Here is a 22,742-nt window from a genome sequence, read left to right on the forward strand (position 1 = left end):
AAAAAAAAAAAACCAAACACCTGGAGAAACACTTACTTCACTTTCTGACTATGTGATGCTCCCAGCGGCTAGCTGGGAGAAGAAGTCAAAAGTTCTCCAGTAGGCAGACTCCATAGGAACTCCAAGGGAAGCCAAATTTATCCCCGTATTCCATTTATCATCTTTTGTCCAGACAATTCAGTCTGGACTTCATTCCATTTGACAGTGTTCACTGAGCATCTCCTTAAAGGTCAGAGACTGTTCCAGACACTGGGCATACTTGTTGTGGCTTTTTCTGTGGAGACCTGAACAAATGTTTATCTGTGATGGTTTAAATTAGAAATGTTTAGTTCAATGTTTCAGTCAATTGAATACTTGTGATGCCTTTAGATGAAGGAGGTGCAGCTTTGCTGCTAGAAGCCTGTCATGCAGGGTAGGAGAGGCGTGGGCAAGGCCTTTACCTGCTAAGCTATTTTGCCCGCCCTCTCTCTTTTTTTTTTTTTTTTTTTTTTTTTGGAGATAGGGCCTCTCTACATCACCCTGGTAGTTTTGAAACTCCCTCTGTAGGCCAGGTTGGCCTTGAAGTCACAGAGACCCCACTGTCTCGGCCTCCCCAGTGCTGGGATTAAAGGCGTTAAGGTACAGGCCTTTGATCCCATCTCCTCCTCTTTAACACCCGGCCACCTCTTCCTCCTTTCCTTCTTGCTGTGCACTCACACAATAAGGACGGTTTAGGGGAACTGGTTCTCTCCTTCTACCTTTATATGCGTTCTGGGAATCGAAGTCAGGTGCTTAGACTCGTGTTGTAGATGCCTTGCTGGCAGAACCACCTAGCCAGACCTGCAGGGGCCTCTTACCCTTATTTTCTAGGTGCTCCTTTTCGCACCACCGCAGGTGGTAAAGTCAGATCCCACTTCCTATGTTTTTGACTCCAGCGTCCATTTTTTAAAAAAACTATTCACTCGTTCCCTTACACTTCACCACTGCTAGATTCAAATGCCAGCTGTAGACTGTCACTTAATTACATCTGTAATTTGCGAATGTGATTTATCCATTTATGGGTTTATCCTAGGGTTTGAGGACGAGAGACAAAAAAAAAAAAATAAGGAATGAATTGAGCAGGAAGTGCCCTAGCGCCCCCAGAAAAGCCCGGTCTAGGTTTATTGTGAGCATACAGTGCTATAAGCAAGGTCTGGTGACGAAGCAGGTCACAACCCTCCTCTCCTGCAGCCTTCCCGCGCGCCCCGCGGGGCGTCCCTAGCAACGCGCGCGCTCACTCGCAGCCCCGCCCCGCCCGGGGCGGTGGCGTCAAGTGCGCCTGCGCGCGGTCGCAACCGCCAGTCAACTCGCTTCCTCCTCCTCTCCCCCCTCCCCTTTCCTCCTCCTCCTCCTCCTCCTCCTCCTCCACCTCCACCTCCTCCCGCACAGCGCCTGGAGCGCGACGCCAACATGGAGCCGGAGGACCTACCGTGGCCCGGCGAGCTGGAGGAGGAGGAGGAGGAGGTGGAGAACGCATTCCCGGCGGCGACCGAGGAGACCGGGGAGGCCCGGACCTCTGAAGAGACTGTGAAAGTGGAAGAGGTAGACTTTGAAGAGGCGGGGCCCGAGGTGGATTTGGATTTTAACTGCGAGTCCCAAACGCGGGAAAGCACGGACGAAGAGGAGGACGAGATGGCTAAGGCCTGGCTGCAGGCGCACCCTGCCCAACCTGGCAGGGCTTTCCCTCCGCCCCCGCCCCCGCGGTACCTGTACGCTCCGGTGGAGCATCTGAGCGAGACTGAGGTGGGTAGCGGCGCTTGTAGGAAGGAGCCGGGCCGTGGGGGAGGAGCGGGGCTGAGGCCCAAGCGTCAGTCGAGGTGCTTGAACTACTGAAATTGGTCCAGGATCTGGGAACCTGCTCGCCCCGGTTCGCCATGCCTACGGACCGGAGACCCCTGCTTGTGGGGCTGGCACACTCTTCGCAGTCTTGGGTTCTTCCTGGCAGTGACATCTGCGGTGTCTCTCCGGCCTCTTAGTGAGTCCGGGTTCTTTTGAACTTGGGCAGATAGGACAGCTGCGCAGGGAGCCGGCACTCCCTGAGCGTGCAATTAGAAAGGCCTCTTGGGCAGAAGGTGGGAGCTGAAGAGGGAACTTGGGAATTGCTAGCTAGCGGAGAGACATTTGGCACCTTAGTTTTATTGAAGGGTAAGAACCCCCGCTCCCGAGAAATTAGTGTAGATTATGTACTCTGCGTGAGTTGTCTCGATAAGTCTCCCGCCTATTGTGTGTCTCTGGAACCTCATTTGTAGCAATTAATGGGTACTTAGCCAATGGCAGGAACTTGGAATGGAAGCAGCTTGTGATCAGTCAGCTCTGGTTTGAAATATTAGAAAGCACTAAGTCAAGACCAAATGGAGGAAGAGTCGAGTTTACAGAGGTCCTGCCAAGATCATTTCGAAACTAACCATGTTCTTAATATTAATGTTTTTTAACTGTCAAGAACTGCATTCCTGTTCATCACCACCACATGTGGTCTTTACATATTAATTAGTTAGTAATAATAGAATTAGAAGGGCTGGTGGTGTATTTAAGTGGTAGAGGTCTTGCAGGTGGTGGAGGTGTGTGCAAGGCTCTCAGTTCAAGCCCTAGTACTTGGGGCGGGGAAGGGGGGTATTAAAATTAGGAATTCAGCGGCCCCGTTTGATCACTTTTCAAGTGCTTGATAGCCGAGCTTAGGTTACAGAACAATTCCATCATCACAGTGATGCATGGACTGTGATTGCTAGGTATGGCAGGAGTGTTCAATCCCCTCAGCTGAGACTCTGAGCATTCACCTTGGGCCACACATTGGACTTGACGCGAAGGAAATTTTGGTGAACCAAACCCCTGCCTTCCTAGCGTTTCCACTCTAAAGAGGGAGGCAGATACAACCCACATGTTCTCCTAAGTGAAAATGGCATATGTTGAAATGCTGTGGATGCATAAAGCAGATAACCTGGACTTGTCAGTGAAGGCTGGCCAGGCACCTTGAAGACTGGGAGGCTGACTAAACAAGGGTTTAAAAAGAAGCCTAGAAGCCGGGCGTTGGTGGTGCACGCCTTTAATCCCAGTACTCGCGAAGCAGAGGCAGGCTGATCTCTGTGAGTTCGAGGCCAGCCTGGTCTACAAGAGCTAGTGCCAGGACAGGCTCCAAAGCTACAGAGAAACCCTGTCTTGAAAAACTTAAAAAAAAAAAAAAAAAAAAGCCTAGATGAGGAAAGGGAAGTGTGATATTTTCACAATTTACATTTGAGTTGATTTTTTTTGTAGGACTAGGATTGAACTCTAGCCTTTGGGCATTCTAGGCAAATGTTCTGTCTACCAATGGGCCACATCATTTAAAGCATGGCATTTTAAGGAATTAAAGGCCAGCAGGTTGAGTCTGGATTACAGAGCTTTCTGTGTTATTTCAGGGATTTCAAGGCTTTATCTCTGGAGTTTCGGGACATCAGTAAACTGTTTTAAAGGATGTTTGTGATTAGATTTGTATTTCAGCAAGAGAGCAAGTAGTGTAGATAGCTGTGCTCGTAGGGGAAGATGAGAGCATCCTGAATAAATGAAGGACACCAATTAGAGGGTTGTTGCAATACTGTCAGGCAAAAAGTATTTTGAACAAGGAAATGAGCAGGGTGTGATGGCATATGCTTTTTAGTTCCAGGATTTAGAGCTACTAGTGGTTCCTAATGCTGCGACCCTTTAATGCAGTTCCTCATGTTGTGACCCAATCATAAAAGTACTTCGTTGCTACTTCACAACTAATTTTTCAATTGTTATTGAAGAGTCCAAGAATAAGAAAATAAAAATGTAGATTCCAAAAATAAGAATGTAGAAATAAAGAAATATAAACTTATACATCTAGGGGAATGAGAACAGACTGTCAGCAGGTTTCTCAGTAGATCAAGGGTCAGTTATCCACAGTAAGCTATTTTCTCAACTGCTTAAGAAGCCTCCATCAGTTTAGATCGGTTTATTTTACAACGGGCTGTTCTATTTACAAGGCCAGAGCTTCTCTCTGCAAACTGATAATAGTGTCCTGGCCATCCTTGATGAACAACAGATATGAACTGAGTTAACCTTTAGGAGACAGAGATACTATGACCTCTGGGTTAGGCACTGTCTTTGTTAGGAAAAACTGGCACCATCAAAGGGGAGGCAGGGGGCTTCAGTATACACTGCCTGGAGGTACCAGGAGAAACAATGACCATGTGCAAACTCCTGATTTGACTAATGAGCTCTGATAAAATGGAGGTTATAAAGTTTGACAGTCTGTACCTTGAGATAGTGTGAAAAGCTTTCTGCTATCTTCTCAGTTCCCAGCCTAAGAACCAATTTTTCTGATATATCAACCCTCTGATATGACTAGCAGTCCCTTTTCTAATTGCTAAAGACACCTATTTCTTGCAATTAGTGACTTTCTCTGTAATTACTCTGAAACATATTTCATGATAGCTGCCTAGTTACCTATGGACGTTAGAACCCACTCCTCTCCTTTGGGTCTGTGTTGACTGACCCACGGGTCAGGGTAAGATCGTAAAAATTCCTTTGTTCAGACCTAATGCTTGGTACCCTAACTATAAAAGTTGGGTTTAGAAACTAGCCTTTGGCCACAGCATAACAAATACCACCTCTGGCTGTGGTCTCAGCTAGCTGATAAGCTTCTGTGCCCAGTGGTGTTTTTTAATTTTAATTTTTTTATTTTTAAGTTTGCTTCTGGTTTTCCTGGGATCTGGTTTCTGGAATAAAGTTTGCTTCTGGTTTTTTAGACTTGGTGGTGTTCTCATCTTTGCGCGACCCCCCTGGACCCAACAGTTATGAATTGTAATGTAAATGCAAGATATCTGATATTCACCCTCCAAAGGGGTCAAGACTCACAGGTTGAGAACCACTGATGTAAAGGCAAAGGCAGGTGGGGGCTCTTGAATTCCAGGCCAGCCTGGTCTACATAGAGCAGGGAGATATTGATGGGAATAGGGAGAAGTAGGTTGTTTCAAGAGATGTTTATCATGCCAGGGACAGTGTTGACAGACTGGTGACATGTGCTGTGGATGAATTCTCCAAGACAAAAAGGCAGAAGTAGAAAGTTTAGGCTCTCTAATGGGAGGCTTTTCTGGCATTGTCTCTTCTCTGGTGGGACTCCTTTGTGTTTTCTCTTTTTGCTACTGGTTATCTGTGCAGGGCAGGTATGGGTCACTCGGTCAGATTTCTGATGGTCTGATGTGTGCATTAAAGAGTGGAGACAGTGGTGTTAGTATGCCCTGAGACAAATTGCAACCAGGCCTTGCTAAACTAGCTAGGTCTTTCTGGAGGCTGCAGGGGCTTTGCTTTGAAGTGTAGCCTGCTCTGAGATTAGAATGGCTTGGTACAAACCATCCCTCCCAGAACAGATTGACACTTAGAAAGTAAAGACTTTACACTTAGTAATGAATTGGTTGTGGAGGGTAGTGCCCAGGTGTTAGGTTAGTGAGCAAATGCTTGTGCTGATGTAGAAATGTGGCCAGGTTTGGTGCGGGAGAATTGTCTGTAATCTGTTAATCATGTTTTAAATAAACGCTGATTGGCCAGGCAGAAAGAATAGGCGGGAAAACCAGACAGGAAGTAGAAATGATGTAATGAGAACAGGAGAATTCTGGGAAGGAGGAAGTTGATTCCTCCCACTCCTGCCCAGACCACTGAAGCAGCAAGATGTGATCTGCTCCACTGAAAAAGGTACTGAGCCACATGGCTAACATAGATCAAAAAAAGGGGTTAATCAAGATGTGAGAGTTAGCCAATGAGAGGCTAGAGCTAATGGGCCAATCAGCTTTATAACTTTAGAGATCTCTGTGTGATTTTCTTTAGGGCTAAATAAACAGCTGTGAGGTACCAGGCAGGACAGAAAACCCAAACAAACAGGCACCCCGCTCATGTTACACAGGTTATCTTTGAGCTGGTGGTGAATTGGCTGGGTGGGTGCTAAGATTGAGTTTGGTGCTGAAGATTAGAGAAGTGGTTTGGGCTAGAAAGTACTAAAATTCCTTCATTATCTACATCTAGATACATAGTGAAGCAATACTTTTGAAGTATACTCTAAGCTATAGCCCTCCTTCCTCACGCTCACCCCTCCACACACACACACACACACACACACACACACACACACACACACACACACGGTTTCACTTTGTGTAGTCTTGGCTGTTCTGAAACTCCCTGTGTAGACTGGGCTAGCCTTGAACTCAGAGATTCACCTGCTTCTGCCTTCCAAGTGCTAGGATTAAAGGCGTGTACCACTATGCCCCACTCCCAGTCTTTTAAAAATGTGTTCATTATGTAGTACTCAATTCCTCTGTCATCTGCCTCTTCCGAAGTAGTAAGATTGTTGTAATGATAAGTTTGGTGTGTGGGTGTGTATATATATGTATGTAGTGTAGTGTTTGTGTGCACATATGCATGTATGTATGGGTACATATTGATTGCTTCCCACCTTGTTTATTAGATCACCTGCCTGTGCCTTCACACCTTCCAGCTTAAATTTTGAGACAAGATCTGTCTTTGAACCTGAACCTGGACTAAGTTAGGCTGATCCACCAGCAAGCTCCAGGGATCTTGTCTCCCTCTAACAGAGCAGGAACTCGGTTGAATTGAATGCAGGTGAAAGTCAGAAGAGAATTTGTAGACTCGGTTTTCCCTTTTGTGTTGGAATTGAACACAGGTCACCAGGCTTTACGGGTGGAGCCAGCTCTGTTTCCTCTCTCCCTTCTGCTTTTCAAACACTTGGTTGAGAAATGAGTGATCCAGAGCCTCTGCTACTTTGTTTCCTGTTAGTCCTGGGGATCTCTCCGCATAGATGATTTCAGACACCTCTCCTTGAAGCTTGCATTGTGAAGGAAAATATTTTTGGGAGACTGTAATGTTCATGGGTTGTAGCGCTAGAGGAGGTTCTTGTTGTTCAACTTTTAACGGAATCATGAACCCAGCTGAAGTTTCCTGTCAGCCCTCCTCCCTTTTCCTCTTACCCTCCTGCTTCCAGCTAGTGCTCAGCATCTCTTCTGACAGCAGGCTGCCATTTTTTCAGAAGAAAGAATCCATGGTCAGAGCTTTTAGCCTTGTCTGTGATATTCCATTCCATTTGCGTGAAAGGTGCTGGAATGAATATTTTCTATGCCCTGGAACAGGTTAGTTGTGTGGAAATGTTTCTCTGATGTTTGAGCCGTACCAGAAGCGAATGGTGTTTCCAGGTTCCTCTCAGCGGTGGTCTGTATACGTAGACTGGTGTTTCTTGGGTCAATTTTGATAATTTATGATTTTCCCAGAAAGTCCTTTATTTTAACAATGACTCTAGTTTTTTTTTTGTATGTGCCAATTTTTATTTCTCATTCTTAGTTTTATGTATTTTTCTTTTGATATGCCACTGTAGAGGTTTATTTGCTTTTCATATGAGGAAACTACTCTTGGAAAGCTCAGTTTTTTTCTTGTCTTAGGCTGTTAAAAACGCTGTTGCTCTAAGCATACATGTTACTATGTGGACGTGTGAGTTCATTTCTCTTGGGTATATGTCTAAGCATACATGTTACTGTGTGGACATGTGAGTTCATTTCTCTTGGGTATATACATGTTACTGTGTGGACATGTGAGTTCATTTCTCTTGGGTATATGTCTAAGCATACATGTTACTGTGTGGACATGTGAGTTCATTTCTCTTGGGTATATACATGTTACTGTGTGGACATGTGAGTTCATTTCTCTTGGGTAATACATGTTACTGTGTGGACATGTGAGTTCATTTCTCTTGGGTATATATCTGGTGGTGGAATTGCTGGACATTTTGGCATTCCTGTATTTAACCCTTTAAGGGCCTGCGAGATTGTTTTCCAGTGTGGCTGTGCTACTTTCCGTTCTCGCTAGCACTGTCTAACCGTTTCTGTTCACATGTCTGAGTAATGATGGACATATTTTCTTGTGCTTATTGATCATTCATACATTTGCTTTACAAAAATGTCTATTTAGAGCTTTGCCCATTCTTTATTTGGGCTGTTTCCAATTGGGTCTTAAATTAAAAACTCAGGGCTTTGCATGTGTCAGTCGAAATCTCATATATATTTTGTTAATCTATTTTAGTACATTTTTAGATTTATTTATTTTTACTCTATGTGTATGAATATTTGCTGCTATGTATAACTGCACCACTCATATGCCTGGTGCCCGTGAAATGATGGTGTCAGATCCCTTGGGGCTAGAGCTATAGATGGTTGTGAGCCTCCATGTGAGTGCTGGGAGCTACATGCTGGGTCCTCTGCAAGAGCAGCCAGTGTTTTTAAACACTGGGTCATCTCTCTAGTAAGCATCAGTCTAATTAATCTTTATCAGTAATTAATCTAATTAATCTTTATCAATTAAAAAAAAATCAAGAGTCAGATATTGGGGTGAAAACCTGAAAGATCAGAGAAGCAGGGGAGCAGCCACAGTGACTTCCTACCTTTCTGGTTCCTCCGAACAAAAGGGGCAGAGATCCTCTGAGCCCTGCCTTACCTCTTGTCTTCTCTCTACAGTTCTCCAAACCTCTGTGGTCAGCTAGTGGCTGCTCCCGCCCTATGACTTCAAGCAACCTTTATCAGAACAAAATCAAAAATATCACACATATATTTATTTAGAAGCAAGGCCTCTCTATGTAGTTCTGGGTGTCCTAGAACTCACTGTGTGGACCAGACTGACTTTGAACTCACAGAGAAACACACTAGATACAGTTTGTAAATACTGCGATTGTTTTCTCACTTTCTGTAGTGTGCTGTTTTGTCTCTTGTGTCTTCTCTCTGCCCTGTGCTAGATGCTGAACTAAGGGTCTCATGGATGTCAGGCAAGTGCTGTGCAGCCTCCCTTTTCACTTTGTTGTTTCCTCTGCTGTGCAGCTTCTTAGTTTGATACAGTTCATCTTTTCAGTTTGTACCCTGAGCTTGTGGTGTGACCAGAATCAAAGAGCTTTTCCCTTGTGTTTTCTTGTTTTATGATTTTAGTTTTTACATTAAAAAGTTCATTTTGAGTTATTTTTCTTGTGTATTTAAAATAAAAAATATGATACCTAGCTTTTTCTTTCTTAAAATTGCTTAGACTGTTTGGGTCCATATGGATGTTGGAATTTTTTGTTTTGAATTTTCATGAAGAATGTTGTTGCAATTTGACGAGGAGATTTTATTGACTTTGTGATTTGCTTTGGGCAGTATGGCTATGTTAACAGTATTAATTCTTTCAATCCCCATGGACTCTGTTTACTTGTGCTTTTTTCTTTTCCCCTCTCACCTCCTCTTCCTTCTCCCCAAACCACCTCTCTTGAGGGTCTCATGGTGTAGCTTGACTTGGCTGGCCTGGAACTCAGCTACACAGATCAGGTTGGTGTGTGCCACCATGCTGGCTGTTGTGCTTTTTTTCAATTTCTTTCATTAGAATCCTACACTCTTTAGGATACAAGTTTTTAAGTATTTACTTATATAGCAACTGACTTTCTTGTTTTTGTTTTTCTGAGACAGGCTTTCTCTGGGTAACAGCCTCAGCTGTCCAGGAACTTACTTTGTAGACCAGGCTGACCTGGAACTCAGAGATCTGTTGCCTCTGCCTCTTATATGCTGGGATTACAGGCATGTGCCACCATGCCCGGCTGACCTTTTTTTTCTCCCATTGGTGAGGTGGGGTCTGAAACTTACTATGACCCAGGCTGGCCTTGGTCTCTTAAGTCCTCCCTCTGCCAAAGTGCTGAGATTACTGGCTGCTGATTGACTTTTGATATTATATTAATGAAACTTTTCTCATTTCTTCTTTGGATAGTTACTTATATACAGAAATGTAATTGATTTTGTGTGTGTGATATTCAGTATATACATGTTCATGTGTATGTGCGTGCATGTATATATGCAAATTGTGGGTTCCTCAGTTACTGTTTACCTTATTGTTTAGCAAAGTTTTATTAGATTTATTTTGTTTGTTGTGTATGAATTTTGTTTGTTGCCTATATCTATATCTGTACCCCTGGTGCCCACAGGGATCAGAGTGGGTGTTGTAACTGGAGGTATAGATGGTTGTGAGCTGCCATGTGGGTGCTGGGAATCAAACCTGGGTCCTCTGCTATAACAAGTGCTCTTAACTGTTGAGCTATCTCTTCAGTCCCCCACCTTTTAAGACAGCTTCTCATGTTGCCTGTAACTCACTTTAGTTAGACTGGCTGGCCAGTGAGATTTGGGGATTCCTTAACATGCCCTACCCCCCAACTGCACTGTGGGATCACAGATGCATGGCTCTTACACGGTGCTCAGTAATCTCAAATTAGATCCTCATGTTTTTCTTGACAGCTGTGGTTAGGACTTGTAATTATTTGTTGAATAGAACTGGCAAGAGAAGTTGCCCTTGTCTTGTTGTTAAAACCTTAGAGGAATTATTTTTTTTAAGTTTTCCACATTGAATATGATATTTGCATGGGTTTTTCACATTATGGGCTTTATTCTGAGGTATTTTTGTCTATCCCCAGCTTCTTGTTTTTTGTTTTCTTTAATTATGAAACAGTGCTTGCCTTTGTAGAGCATTTTTTTTTTCTGTTTTAATTGAGGTGATCATGTGTGTCAAATCACTAGCTGAGGATGACTTTGAACTCCTGATTCTTGTGCTACCACATCTTGAGTACTGGGATTATAGGGGTCTATCACCACACTTGTGGTATTTATATGGTGCTGGGGATTGAACCCAGGGCTTTGTATATCCTTGGTAAGCACTCTTCCAACTGAGCTACTTAGACAGTTTCTACTCTAATTTTTAGTTTTCTGTTTGTTATTTAGCCCTGCTGACTTAATTTATTGTAAACTCAAATTTGCATATAAAATAATCACTAATTTTACAGCTTCCCTCCTCTTCCTTGTTAATTGGTAGTAGACTAGCTGTTTTGCTTCTAGGCAAAAATAGATACAGTAAATTTGGATCTTTGGATTCTCTTTCCTCCTGACAAAAAGTTTTTGTTTGTTTTAACTTTCTTTTAATTTATTCTTTGTGTCTTTTACATCATGAGTCTTGGTCCCATTTATCTGCCCATCCCTCCATATCCACCCTCTGTCCTAGCAACCTTCCTTCCCCAATAAAATAAAATAAAATTTAAAGAAAAAAAAATGGAAATAAAGGAAAAATCTCATTATGGAAGCGGCAGTGTGACACAGTCTGACAGTAAACACTTTACCTGCAAGTGTTCATTGCACATAGTCATGGTTCCAGGCCTCTGGTTTCTGCTACACTTCCGATACTTGGGACTCCCTGGCTATCCTGTTGTTCTGTGTTGTAGAGATCTAGTAGCTTTTGGTCTGCAGCACTGGTCCCTCCAGCAGATCACAGATGGGTGGATGTTGTGGTGATTCAACTCCTAGTCCTGCCTGCCAGTTCTCCCTTGTCCTCATCTTAAAGATGAGCTCTGCAGCTCTGCCCTGGCTAGTTCTCTCCTTGCAGCAAGGGGACCGGTCCAGTTCTCCAGCTTTGAAGCCCTCAGGGTCTGCTCTTCCACACCTAACACCTTCAGGGCCAACTCTACTGTGTTGCCCGGGTGAGGTGCAGGGGCCACTCTCTGAATGCTGCAGCTGGTAAAGGGGAGGGTCAGCTCTTGCCCACCACAGGTGGCAGGGTTGGGGGGTATCTTTCTTTCACCCTCATCACCACACAGCAGACAGAGGGGTGTGGCCAGCTTACCCGTGACTCTGCCAACAGGGTCAGCTTTACTGTGATGCCCAGGTGAGGAGCAGGGTCGCTTTTAGCTGGTAAAGAGGAAGATGACCTCCCTTGTCTACTGGAGGTGGTGAGGGATGAGGAATAAGGGGATTATCTCTCCCCCATCCACACTGCTGCTTGATAGATAGTAGTGGGGACAGCTCTCCCACACTCAGCTGTGGGGCTGGCTCACCCACACCTCTGCCAACAGGGTTGGTTCTATTGTGTTGCCCAGGGCCTGCCCTCAGGAGTGCTGCAGCTGGTGAGGGGCAAGGACAGCTCTCCTACTCTTTTGACCTCAGGGTCAACTTTCCCACCTGCCTCAGGCTCTTTGGGGTGAGGATCTTCCCTGCCCTTACTACAGGGTGGTAGATGAAGGGCAGAGCCAGATCTCTAATGCTCACTCCCTGGGAGGTTAACCTGTGCTCTCCCCAACAGGGTCAGCTCTACTGTGCTGCCCAGACAAGGTGCAGGGCCTACTTTCCTCACCAGGGGAGGGCATCTGTCCCTTGTCCCCATCACCACACCCAAGATGAGGGAGGCAGTACCAGTTATGCCCCTCATACCCTCAGGGCTGGCTCACCTGCACCCCTGTCTATAAGGTCAGTTCTACCCTGCTGCCCAGGCAAGGAGCAGGGCCAGTACTGCAGCTGGTAAAGGTTCTCTCGTCTGCTCCAGGTGTTGAGAGGCAAGGGGAAGAGGTCATCTTTCCCTCACACCACCACATGGGAGATGAGAGGGATGTGACATGCTCTTCCCTTCTCATGCTCTCGGGGGCCAGTTTCGCCCATGCCTCTCCCATCCCCCCAAAGAGGGTCAGCTTTATTTTGCTGCCCAGGTGAGGTGGTATAAAATCCTCTCTCCGGAGTGCTTCAGCCAGTGAGGGGCAGGACCAGTTCTCCCTGGTATTGTAGTCAGTGAGAGGTGGTGACAATTCTGTACAATCCTATCCTCTCTGTCTTTGGTGGTATCAGGAGCCATGGACATCAGCACTGACTGTGACTGCATCAGGGCCAGCCCAGGCCCAGACAGCACCATGGCCCTGGGTGGCAATCAGGTGGGTCTGTGCATCAGTCACCTGGTCTACCAAGTGACCAGTGCAGCCAGGGCTACACAGTGAAACTCAGTTTTGAAAAATGAAAATAAAACAAAAAGATTAAGCGTTTTGGTATGCTTATTTTTTTCTTTTATTTTTGAAATTATAATATAATCACATCATTTCTCTCCGAACCCTCCCATATATACCCCTCCTTGGGCTCTTTCAAATTCATGACCTCCTTTTTCATTAATAATTACTGCGTGTGTGTGTGTGTATCTTTACTAAATATAACTTATTTTATCTAAAAGATTTTTATTTAGCAAGTTTATAGGTGATTTATGGGTACTTTGTGTTTGCAGATGAATGCTGAGAAGATAAAAGCCAGTCAAAACAGGTTAAAGGAATTCTTCCTGTGTGTAGGTCTGAGGGAGAGGAAGACGTGTTTTTTTTAATTAATTAATTAATTAATTTATTATGTATACAATATTCTGTCTGTGTGTATGTCTGCAGGCCAGAAGAGGGCACCAGACCTCATTCCAGATGGTTGTGAGCCACCATGTGATTGCTGGGAATTGAACTCAGGACCTTTGGAAGAGCAGGCAATGCTCTTAACCACTGAGCCATCTCTCCAGCCCCCAGAAGACGTGTTTTGACTGTAAATGTTGCTTTATCTTGTTTGGAAGGTTTTATCAAAAGTGCTGGTTTATAACTGAGAAAAGAACTTTAATTGATTAAAATAGGTCACCTTACATTTTGGCCTTAAGCATTGTTCTGTTGAACTGTGTCTCAGGAAAGGTCAGTCCCTTTACACAGCTGATCTTCACAGTGGTTTTGGTTCTTGAAAAGTTTTTGCACCCCGATTAACCTTTCTGCCGATGTAATAATCCAAATCAGACCAAATCAAACCGAATTAGAAAAAGCCCAGGTTTAGTGGAGACTAATGCTTCCTGGTGGCCTTCCAGACCTCCAGGGATGGAGACAGAGAAGGGAGACTGGAAAACCACGGAGAGAGAAAAGGAAGACCAGAAAACCATGTGTGTGTTTTCTGAGGGGCAGTTTAAATACCCTTTGGGAGTGGTCTTGAGCATCTCTGAGGAGGGGTCACCATTTGGAGGGCTTTCTTGGAGGTGTAGTCTGGACTGAGGCAACTCCCAGGGGAGGAGGCTTGGGGTGGAACTTCCCACCCAAACAGTTCTTATTTTGTTTTGTGTTTTTAGAAATTGTGCTCAAATTCTGGATGCTGAGCCAGCCAGACATTTGAACCTCGGGGGAGTGGTGGTTATATCTTAGTGGTGGCATTCCCTGTTTCTTCTGAGAAGAAGAAACTGAAGAAGCTGATTTGAAGCTTCTGATATTAAAGTTGATTTCATGACTGTAAGAACAGTAAGATTAGAAAAGAGACAGTTTTCATTTTTTTTTCCTAATTGCTTTTATTGTAGGTATAGAAGATTTAGGACTGGAAAAGGTTTAGTGAAAAGTATGTTTGGGCCTAACTGGTTAACCTTAAGACCCTGGCTATTTTTAGGTGAGCATAAGTAACAGTTTCGATAGTGATTGTGAAGTGAGAGAGGCAGAGAGTGCATTAGTTTGTTGTGAACTTTTCCTGGGGAGATGTGAATAAACATTTAATGACCACAGGTAGGGAATCAGTGATAAGTCAAAGTAACTATTCCAAGTCCAACCTTGTTGTCAAGTGCATTTATTTTGCTTATAAGAGCATGAGATCAGAGAGAGTATTCAAGGCCTTAAGAAGGAGGGACTGGTTACTTGGGTGTACTTTGGATGTTCTCTTACTTTAATTGATAGGTTAGGTCATATATTTATTTTTCCTACTGTACATGTCTCTTCCCATAATGCATCCAATTTGATTCATATGCATGCCCAATTATACATAGGCATAAGATTATAAATTGGATTTTCCAACAAAATTCACTGGAACAATATGGTTTGTCTTAGTGTACGTGTGCCGCAAACCAGTTCAGGCCAGATCAGCCTTTCTCTTCATTCTGTTCAGATACATTGGGATTGTACTTTAATGGTCGAAAATTGATCATTGTTGGGGCCAAGAAGCTATACTGTTGTTCAGAGTGAAGTGTACATGAGTCCCAATTAGGTGGAGAGTAGAGGGATTCTGAGGTTAGTAGCTGCATTGTTGGGAGAGAAATGTGTATGCATAGTACATGCAGGTGAAGGAGCTAGACTGCCAAGTGCATTATTACAAGGGTGTGTGTGTGTGTACATGCTCCACACTAAATAGGGTCCCAAGCCTCTAAACTATTTCTTATGTTTGGCTGCCTTATGATGATTTTCCCTACATCCTCCTATGAGGGAAGGTCAACAGGCCCAGTCTTGAGAGCTGCTTCTGATGAAGATGGTCATGCTGTTATGCTTAAAGAATAACATTTTATAATAACATGAAAACATTTTATAGAGCGAAAAGTGTGTTTTAGCATGGTTACTTTGTTATTGTACAGTCCCAGCATTACTCAGCTTTAGTGTACTTTGATTTTCAGGTTGTTTCACTGACGTGCCATGGGTGGCAGCAGTCATCGTATCAAGACAATTCTAGAGCACAGCTTTCCAACTCCGGTATAGTGTCGTTGGAAACAACAGTCCAGTGGGGTCCCGGGGAGGAACAGGTGCGTCTGGGGCAAATTCTTTTCTTTCTACCCGCAGCACAGAAATGCTGTAATATGAGGAATGTGAAGATGTGGATCACTTTACTATTCCAGTGTTCTCATGGGACACAATTTTATATAGACTAGGAAGCTCATCCCTGCTCTTTGTCTCAATAGTCTATATTCCTCAAAAGTATATATTTTTGTGTGTACGTATATTATCTCATGGGATATTTGGCATACAAGAAATTAAAACATTCAAAATTGCAAAATCATTCATTACCTGAGTATAAATAGAAAAATTTAAAGGAAAGTTGTTGTTGTTTTTTATTTTTTCCCCTTTTTTCTTTTCTTTCCTTTTCTTTTTCTTTCCTTTCCTTTCCCTTTCTTTCTTTCTTTCTTTCTTCTTTTTTTTTGATATAAGATTTCTCTGTCCTGGAACTTGATCTATAGATCAGACTGGCCTCAGACTCATAGAGATCCTCCTGTCTCTGCCTACTGAGGGCTGGATTAAAGTTGTGTGTTACTGCTGTCTAGCTGTCTAGTTCCATTTTTTTATACAGCAAATTTTAAATAAAATATAGAAAGGTAAACTGTTTTAGTTATACATTTGACAGATGAACTTTGAAAGATACAGTTATAAAATATAGAAAAGTGAACTGTTTTAATTATACAGTTTGTCAGATAATCTTTGAAGTATATAGTTATGTAAATATCACTATGCTTGACCTATAGCATCGCTATTATGGACAAAAGTTTCTGAATACTATTTTAATTATTACCTTCTCCAGTCCCTTATCTTAAATCAAGCATCCTATAGTTGGTAGTTCTGCTTTGCATTTTTAGAATTACAATGTGTGGATTTTAAAAATCTGATTTCTTCTGTATCAGCTCTTTAAATAAATTTTCATTGTTTTTGAGTAAACACAACTTCATTTTTGTTGAGTAAATACCCAGGAATAGATCAGCTAAATTATATTAAAATGGTATATTTAACTTTATAAGAATATGTTATCTTCTGAAGTATCTGTTCCATTTTGCCCAGGGAATGCTGTAGCTTTAGGTTTAAAAATATTTGTTCAGTTTTTTTTGTTTGGTTTTTGGTTTTGTCTTTTTTAATGACCACAGTATGGATTTGTCATGTAGTACCAAATGATTGATTTAACAGTGAGAGCCTACACTGTAACACAGGTGTCAGTGACTACATGGTACTAGGAGCTGGTAGTGATCGGAAGAGGTCTAGAAGGAGGTCAGTGTAGTACAAAGTCATACAGAAGGAACAACTTTCTTTTTTTTTTTTTTTTTTGTTTTGTTTTTCGAGACAGGGTTTCTCTGTGGCTTTGGAGCCTGTCCTGGAACTAGCTCTGTAGACCAGGCTGGTCTCGAACTCACAGAGGTCCGCCTGCCTCTGCCTCCCGAGTGCTGGGATTAAAGGCATGCGCCACCACCGCCCAGCCAAACAACTTTCTTTTGACTACTCTATATGTGAGAGTATTGTTAAATATGCTGAGTAGGCAGTAGTCTAAGCGTAAATGTGTGACTCAGTTAATGACTCATCATCTTTTCCTTTAAAATTGTTTCAGAGAGCAGAATCTTGGCATCATCTTCCTCAAGAAAGGGACTCTTCCCAAACCTTGGCTACGCCCCAGACTGAGACTGACGCGAGAAGAGAAGGAGTGAAAGTGATAGACTTCCCCCCTCTGGAGAAAAGTGAACTGGCGCAGTCAGAACGTCCAGTCACGAAACCAAAGCTAAATCTCCTGTGTTCTCCATTGCTAGGTAGTGCCTGTGTTTTATTAATACCTTTTTATTTCATGTGTATGGGGCTTTTACCTGCATGTATGTCTGTGCACCATGTCTGTGCCTGCTGCCCATGGTAGCCAGGAGATGTCTGATTCCCTGGGTCTGGAATTATGGGTACTGGGAATCAAACCTAGATCATCTAGAAGGGCAGCCAGTGCTCTTAATCACAAGCTTTCTCTCCGGCCCCAGTGCCTCTTTGTCTACCCCCTCCCCGCAGATGGTTTCTCAGTGTAAGAGCCCTAGCTGTCTTGAACTAACTCTTGTAGACCAGGCTGGCCTCAAACTCACAGAGATCTGCCTACCTCTGCCTCCCAAATGCTGGGATTAAAAGCATGTTCCACCACCGCCTGGTGCCTCTTTGTCTTTAACCAGAGGTAATAGCTTAAAATTCTAAAAACTGTGTGTGTGCACATACATGCACATTTATTAGCCTTGCTCCTAACATTTTAGTTGAGGATCTCTGTGGAGCTATACTCAGAAGAGTTAGTTGGTTCTAGGTCTTCACACTGACTGGTTGGCTTAGCTATATTATATATGCTTTTTAGCATACCCCACTATTCATAGAAGGCTAAAAGGAGACCACTCCATTCTAATGGGTATGTGTCTTCCATAGCACAGTTGCTCTTGGGAAAACCTCATACTATCTTTGTTCCCTCATCAGTGGAGACTCAGTGTTTCCTGACAAATAAAATAAATATCTCCATGTTTTAGTTTGCTTTTCATTTTCATGACCAAAAACAACTTAGGGAAGAGAGAGTTTATTTGTCTTACATATCTTGATCACAGTCCATTGAGAGAAACTAAGGTAGGAACTCACAGGAACTGGAGAAGAAGCCATGGAAGAACACTGTTTACTGGCTTGTTCCCCTTGGCTTGCTCAGCCTGCCTCCTTCCTTCCTTCCTTCCTTTCTTCTTTCTTTCTTTTTTTTCCCAACATTTTTTTTTTTATACAACCAGGACCACCTGTCTATAGGTGGCATCACCCACAGTGAGCTCGCCCTTCCTATCAATCATTGATTTTGAAAATGCCTCACAGACTCAGTTACAGGCAATCTAATGGAGGCAATTTCTCAACTAGATTCCTTTTTTCACAGATGTGTCTAGGTTTGTATAGACTTATTCTAAACTATTGTTATCCTCAGCTTTGAGAACAAAACAATTAAGATGAAGAAATTGAGTCATTTCTTCGACATAGATCTTACTGCTCTTCTTAGTGGAGAATGACTTTCTTAGCTTTCTATCAAAGATAAACTAAAAGTACCTTTCAAATCAAGGAATTTAACCATAAAGATGATTTTATGGAGTTTTGTAGAGAAGCAGACTAGGACCCAGTTGGGTTTATTCTTTTCAAAACAAGCTAATGTGCAAGCCGGGATGCTAGTGCTGTGCTATGTGTTACGGACCATTAAAGTCAATTGTATACTTCTTTTTAGAGAAACGTGGTGACCTTTGTGGTAGTTTGAACCTAAGTGGGCCCAAAAAGCTCAGGGAATAGCACTATTAGGAGGTGTGGCTTTGTTGGAGTAGGTATGGCTTTGTTGGAAGAAGTATGTCCTTTTGGGGGTGGGCTTTGAGGTCTCATATGCTCAAACCATGCCTAGTATCTCAGTTCATTTTCTGTTGCTTAGAAGATGTAGAACTCTCTAGTACCATGTCTACTTACACACTGCCATGTCCCACTATGTTGATAATGGACTAAACCTCTGGTCTGTAAACCACCAAATTAAATGTTTTTCTTTATAAGAGTTGCTATGGTCATGGTGTCTTTTCATAGCAATAGAAACCCTGACTAAGATGCAAGTTGGTACTAGGGTATTGCTGTGATAGGCCTGACCATGGCCTTTGTTTGAAGAAATATGGACCTTGGGACTGGATTAGAAAAGCAGTTGAATTCTTTTATTTTTTATTGAAAGAAAAAAAAAGAAATTCCTACCTCCTCCCAGCCTTCCATTTCCCTCCCCCTCCTCCCAATCTTCTCCTCCTCCCCCCCACTCCTCTCCTCCTCTCTCTCCAGTCCGAAGAACAGTCAGGGTTCCCTGCCCTGTGGAAAGTCCAAGGTCCTCCCCCCTCCATCCAGGTCTAGGAAGGTGAACATCCATACTGGCTAGGCTCCCACAAAGCCAGAACATGAAGTAGGATCAAGACCCAGTGCCATTGTCTTTGGCTTCTCATCAGCCCTCATTGTCCACCATGTTCAAAGAGTCCGGTTTTATCCCATGCTTTTTCAGTCACAGTCTAGCTGGCCTTGGTGAGCTCCCAATAGATCAGCCCCGCTGTCTCAGTGGGTGGGTGCACCCCTCGTGGTCCTGACTTCCTTGCTCATGTTCTCCCTCCTTCTGCTCTTCATTGGGACCTTGGGAGCTCAGTCCGATGCTCCAGTGTGGGTCTCTGTCTCTATCTCCATCCATCGCCAGATGAAGGTTCATGAACCCAAAGAAAAACATATAGTTGTTATCCTGGATATGGGAAGTAGACAAGATTGCCAGGCAAAAAATTGGGAACTTGGGGGTGGGGTGGACATGGGTAAGGGGAGATGGGGAGAGAAAAGTAAGAAGGGGAGAATGGGGGGAACTTGGGGAAACGGAATGATTGGGAGAAAGGAAGGTTGGATAGAGGAGCAGGGAATCACATAACTTAATTAAGGGAGCCATCTTAGGATTGGCAAGAGACTTGAACCTAGAGGGGCTCCCAGGTGCCCAGGGCGATGTCCCCAATTAGTTCCTTGGGCAGCTGAGGAGAGGGAACCTGAAATGACCCTATCCTATAGCCATACTGACAAATATCTTGCATATCACCATAGAACCTTCATCTAGCAGTTGAATTCTTTAAGTGCTGCTTAATGGGTCATCCTATTAGGGACATTGAAGACAGTGGTCTGAGTGTGATTTGAACAGTAGGTGCCTGGCTCAAAAGGTTTCAGAGGAGAAGATTGCATGTGGCCTTAGAGACTCACTTATCTTTTTTTTTTTTTTTTTGGTTTTTTTTGGTTTTTTCGAGACAGGGTTTCTCTGTGGCTTTGGAGCCTGTCCTGGCACTAGCTCTGTAGACCAGGCTGGTCTCGAACTCACAGAGATCCGCCTGCCTCTGCCTCCTGAGTGCTGGGATTAAAGGCGTGCGCCACCATCGCCCGGCTGAGACTCACTTATCTTGTGATATTTTGGTGAATGTGACTGCTTTTTGCCCTTGTCCGAAGAGTCTGCCTGAGGCTAAAGTGAGAGATTTTGATTAATTCTATTGACAGATGAGATCTCAAAGCAGCCTAGTATAGACTCTGTTATGTGGTTATTGGTGGTAACTCTAACGAAGATTTATAATGAAAAGGAACAAACTGAGCAGGGTAAACTAAAAATGTGAAATCTGAGGAGAAAAGGAGCAACCAGGAAGGGGAATGGAGCTAAGTCATGTGTTCTAAGGAGATGAACAGATTAGGAAATGGAATAAAGGGAGTGTTGACCTCAGGGCATATCCCACTCAGCTAAATTTCCAATTTGTAAAATGGAATTAAAGAAAAGCTTAGAGCACACTGTGGTGACACATGCCTTTAATCCCAGCACTCAGAGGCTGGCCTGGTCTACAGAGCAAATTCCAGAATAACCAAGCTTAGGCAGTGAAGGTAGCTATCGAACAACAGAAAGCTGGTGAAGATGTGATTGAAAGATCTCTGAGTTTAGGGCCATCCTGGTCTACAGAGCAAGTCCCAGGACAACCAACCTTAGGCAGTGAAGGAAACCACTGAAAACAGAAAGCTGATGAAGATGTTTTTGAACAACGGGGCCATGTTCTAGATGCAGCAAGCAGCAGAACTTGGCATCTTTGGCCATGTTGTTCTGGCTTTAGAGTCAAGGATAGAAGAAAGGGGTTGTGGAATTTGCCTCTGTGCCCAAGGAAAGCTGCTGAGATCAGGTATGTGTTAGGGGTGTCGCTGAATGGAGGCCCAGAAAGGCCATCGTGTGAAGCTGTGTAGTTAAAGCCTGGATTGCCTTGGAGACCCCAAGATGTTAGAGATGCCAGAGTCATGGGATACCTGCTGAGGAAAGCTGCTAACAGAGAGTGGCACCAGCCCAAGAGAAAGAAATGTGTTATAGTCAACCAAGTTGAAAGGAATTGGAGAGCTGAAGAGTGCTTTGACATTGGATGTGGAGATGCAGAGTATGGAGTTTGCCAAGTTGGTTTTTGGTTCAGTATTTTCTCATGCTCTCTTCCCTGTGTTTTAGAATAGTGATGTATATCATGTGCCATTATATGTTGGAAGTATGTGATCTACTTTTTGGTTTTGATTTTACAGGGGATTACAGTTAAGAGATTGATTGTATGAATCTCAGAAGAGACTTTGAACTTTAGACTTTTAAATAAGTTTGAGACTGTTGCAGACTATGGAGATTTTTGAAGTTAAACTGAACGCATTTTTGCATTTGGTATAGCTACAAGCCTTTGGGGACCAGGAAGTTGGAATGTGGTGGTTTGAAAGAAAATGTTTCCCAAAGGGAATGGCACTATTGGGAGGTGTGGCTTTGTTGGAGTAGGATGGCCTTGTTGGAGGAAGTGTCTCTCTGTGAAGGTGGGTTTTGAGGTTTCACATAAGCTCAAGCCACACCCAGTATCTCAATTCACTTCTTGTTTCCTGTAAGATGTAGGCTCAGCTCCTCCAACACCATGTCTTCCTGCAGGCTGCCATGTCCTGCTATGATGATAATAAATTAAACTTCTGAACCTGTAAGCCACCCCAATTATGTTTTCCTTTGTAAGAGTTGCCGTGGTCATAGTGTCTTCTCACAGCAGCAATAGCAATCCTAACTAGGACAGCCTTGGTGGGAGGAGATAATTGTGACCAAATGATTGAAGGTTGCCGTTAAGGAGAAAGCAACTCCTTTTTTTTGTCCATTAACTTACAGGACACATAGTACCGACTATTTTGATCCAAGGGTAGATAGATGAATGCTAACCTCCTTTTCTGTGAAGAAAGTTCTATAAACAGAAGACAGCAGTACTATGAAATGAGTGCTACTGTCTGCAAACTGTAGCCCCACAGGCTGAGGCCTGATTTTGTACTCTCTGGGAGTACCAATTCTAAAAGTGCTTATTCTCCATATTTATTTAATTTAGTTGTTCTCAGAAAGAGCCTTGTGACATATCCTCCTGGAAACTCTAGGGCTTTCTGCTTTAACCTCCCAAGTGCTGAGATTATTATGGTGCTCTGGCTGTAACCCAGGGCTTTAGCAAATCCTTTACTGCTGAGCTACAGCCACCACCATTTGAAATTTTTTAAAAGATTTATTTATTATGTATACAATGTTGTGCCTGTATGTCTGCCTGCAGGCCAGAAGAGGGCACCAGATTTCATTACAGATGACTGTGAGCCACCATATGGTTGCTGGGAATTGAACTCAGGACCTTGGGAAGAAGGAGCAGTGCTCTTAACCGCTGAGCCATCTCTCCAGCCCCACCATTTGAATTTTTAAAAGACTGTGAAAACAATGTACATGTGACAGTTCATATGTTACCAATAAGCCTAAAATATTTATCCTTTGACTTTTGATCAAAAATGCTTGCTAACTTGTAGTGTAGAAGTTAAAATGAGG

General features: G+C 43.4%; 1 protein-coding gene across 3 annotated transcripts in view; it reads left to right on the plus strand.

Moving 5' to 3' along the window:
* The first annotated feature begins 1,428 nt into the window (after window positions 1-1,428).
* The window catches only part of Alms1 (ALMS1, centrosome and basal body associated protein), a 130,967-nt gene continuing 109,653 nt past the window's right edge, over window positions 1,429-22,742 (plus strand). For 2 of the 3 annotated variants that reach the window (XM_026777394.1, XM_026777395.1), the window contains exons 1-3: window positions 1,429-1,761; window positions 15,256-15,381; window positions 16,944-17,139. In XM_026777394.1, coding sequence (XP_026633195.1) covers window positions 1,429-1,761; window positions 15,256-15,381; window positions 16,944-17,139 — 655 coding nt within the window. The remainder of the gene's footprint in view (window positions 1,762-15,255; window positions 15,382-16,943; window positions 17,140-22,742) is intronic. The other variant, XM_026777396.1, reaches the window with a different exon arrangement.

The sequence above is a fragment of the Microtus ochrogaster genome, unplaced genomic scaffold (genome assembly GCF_000317375.1).
Source record: "Microtus ochrogaster isolate Prairie Vole_2 unplaced genomic scaffold, MicOch1.0 UNK62, whole genome shotgun sequence".
Lineage (NCBI taxonomy): Eukaryota > Metazoa > Chordata > Mammalia > Rodentia > Cricetidae > Microtus > Microtus ochrogaster.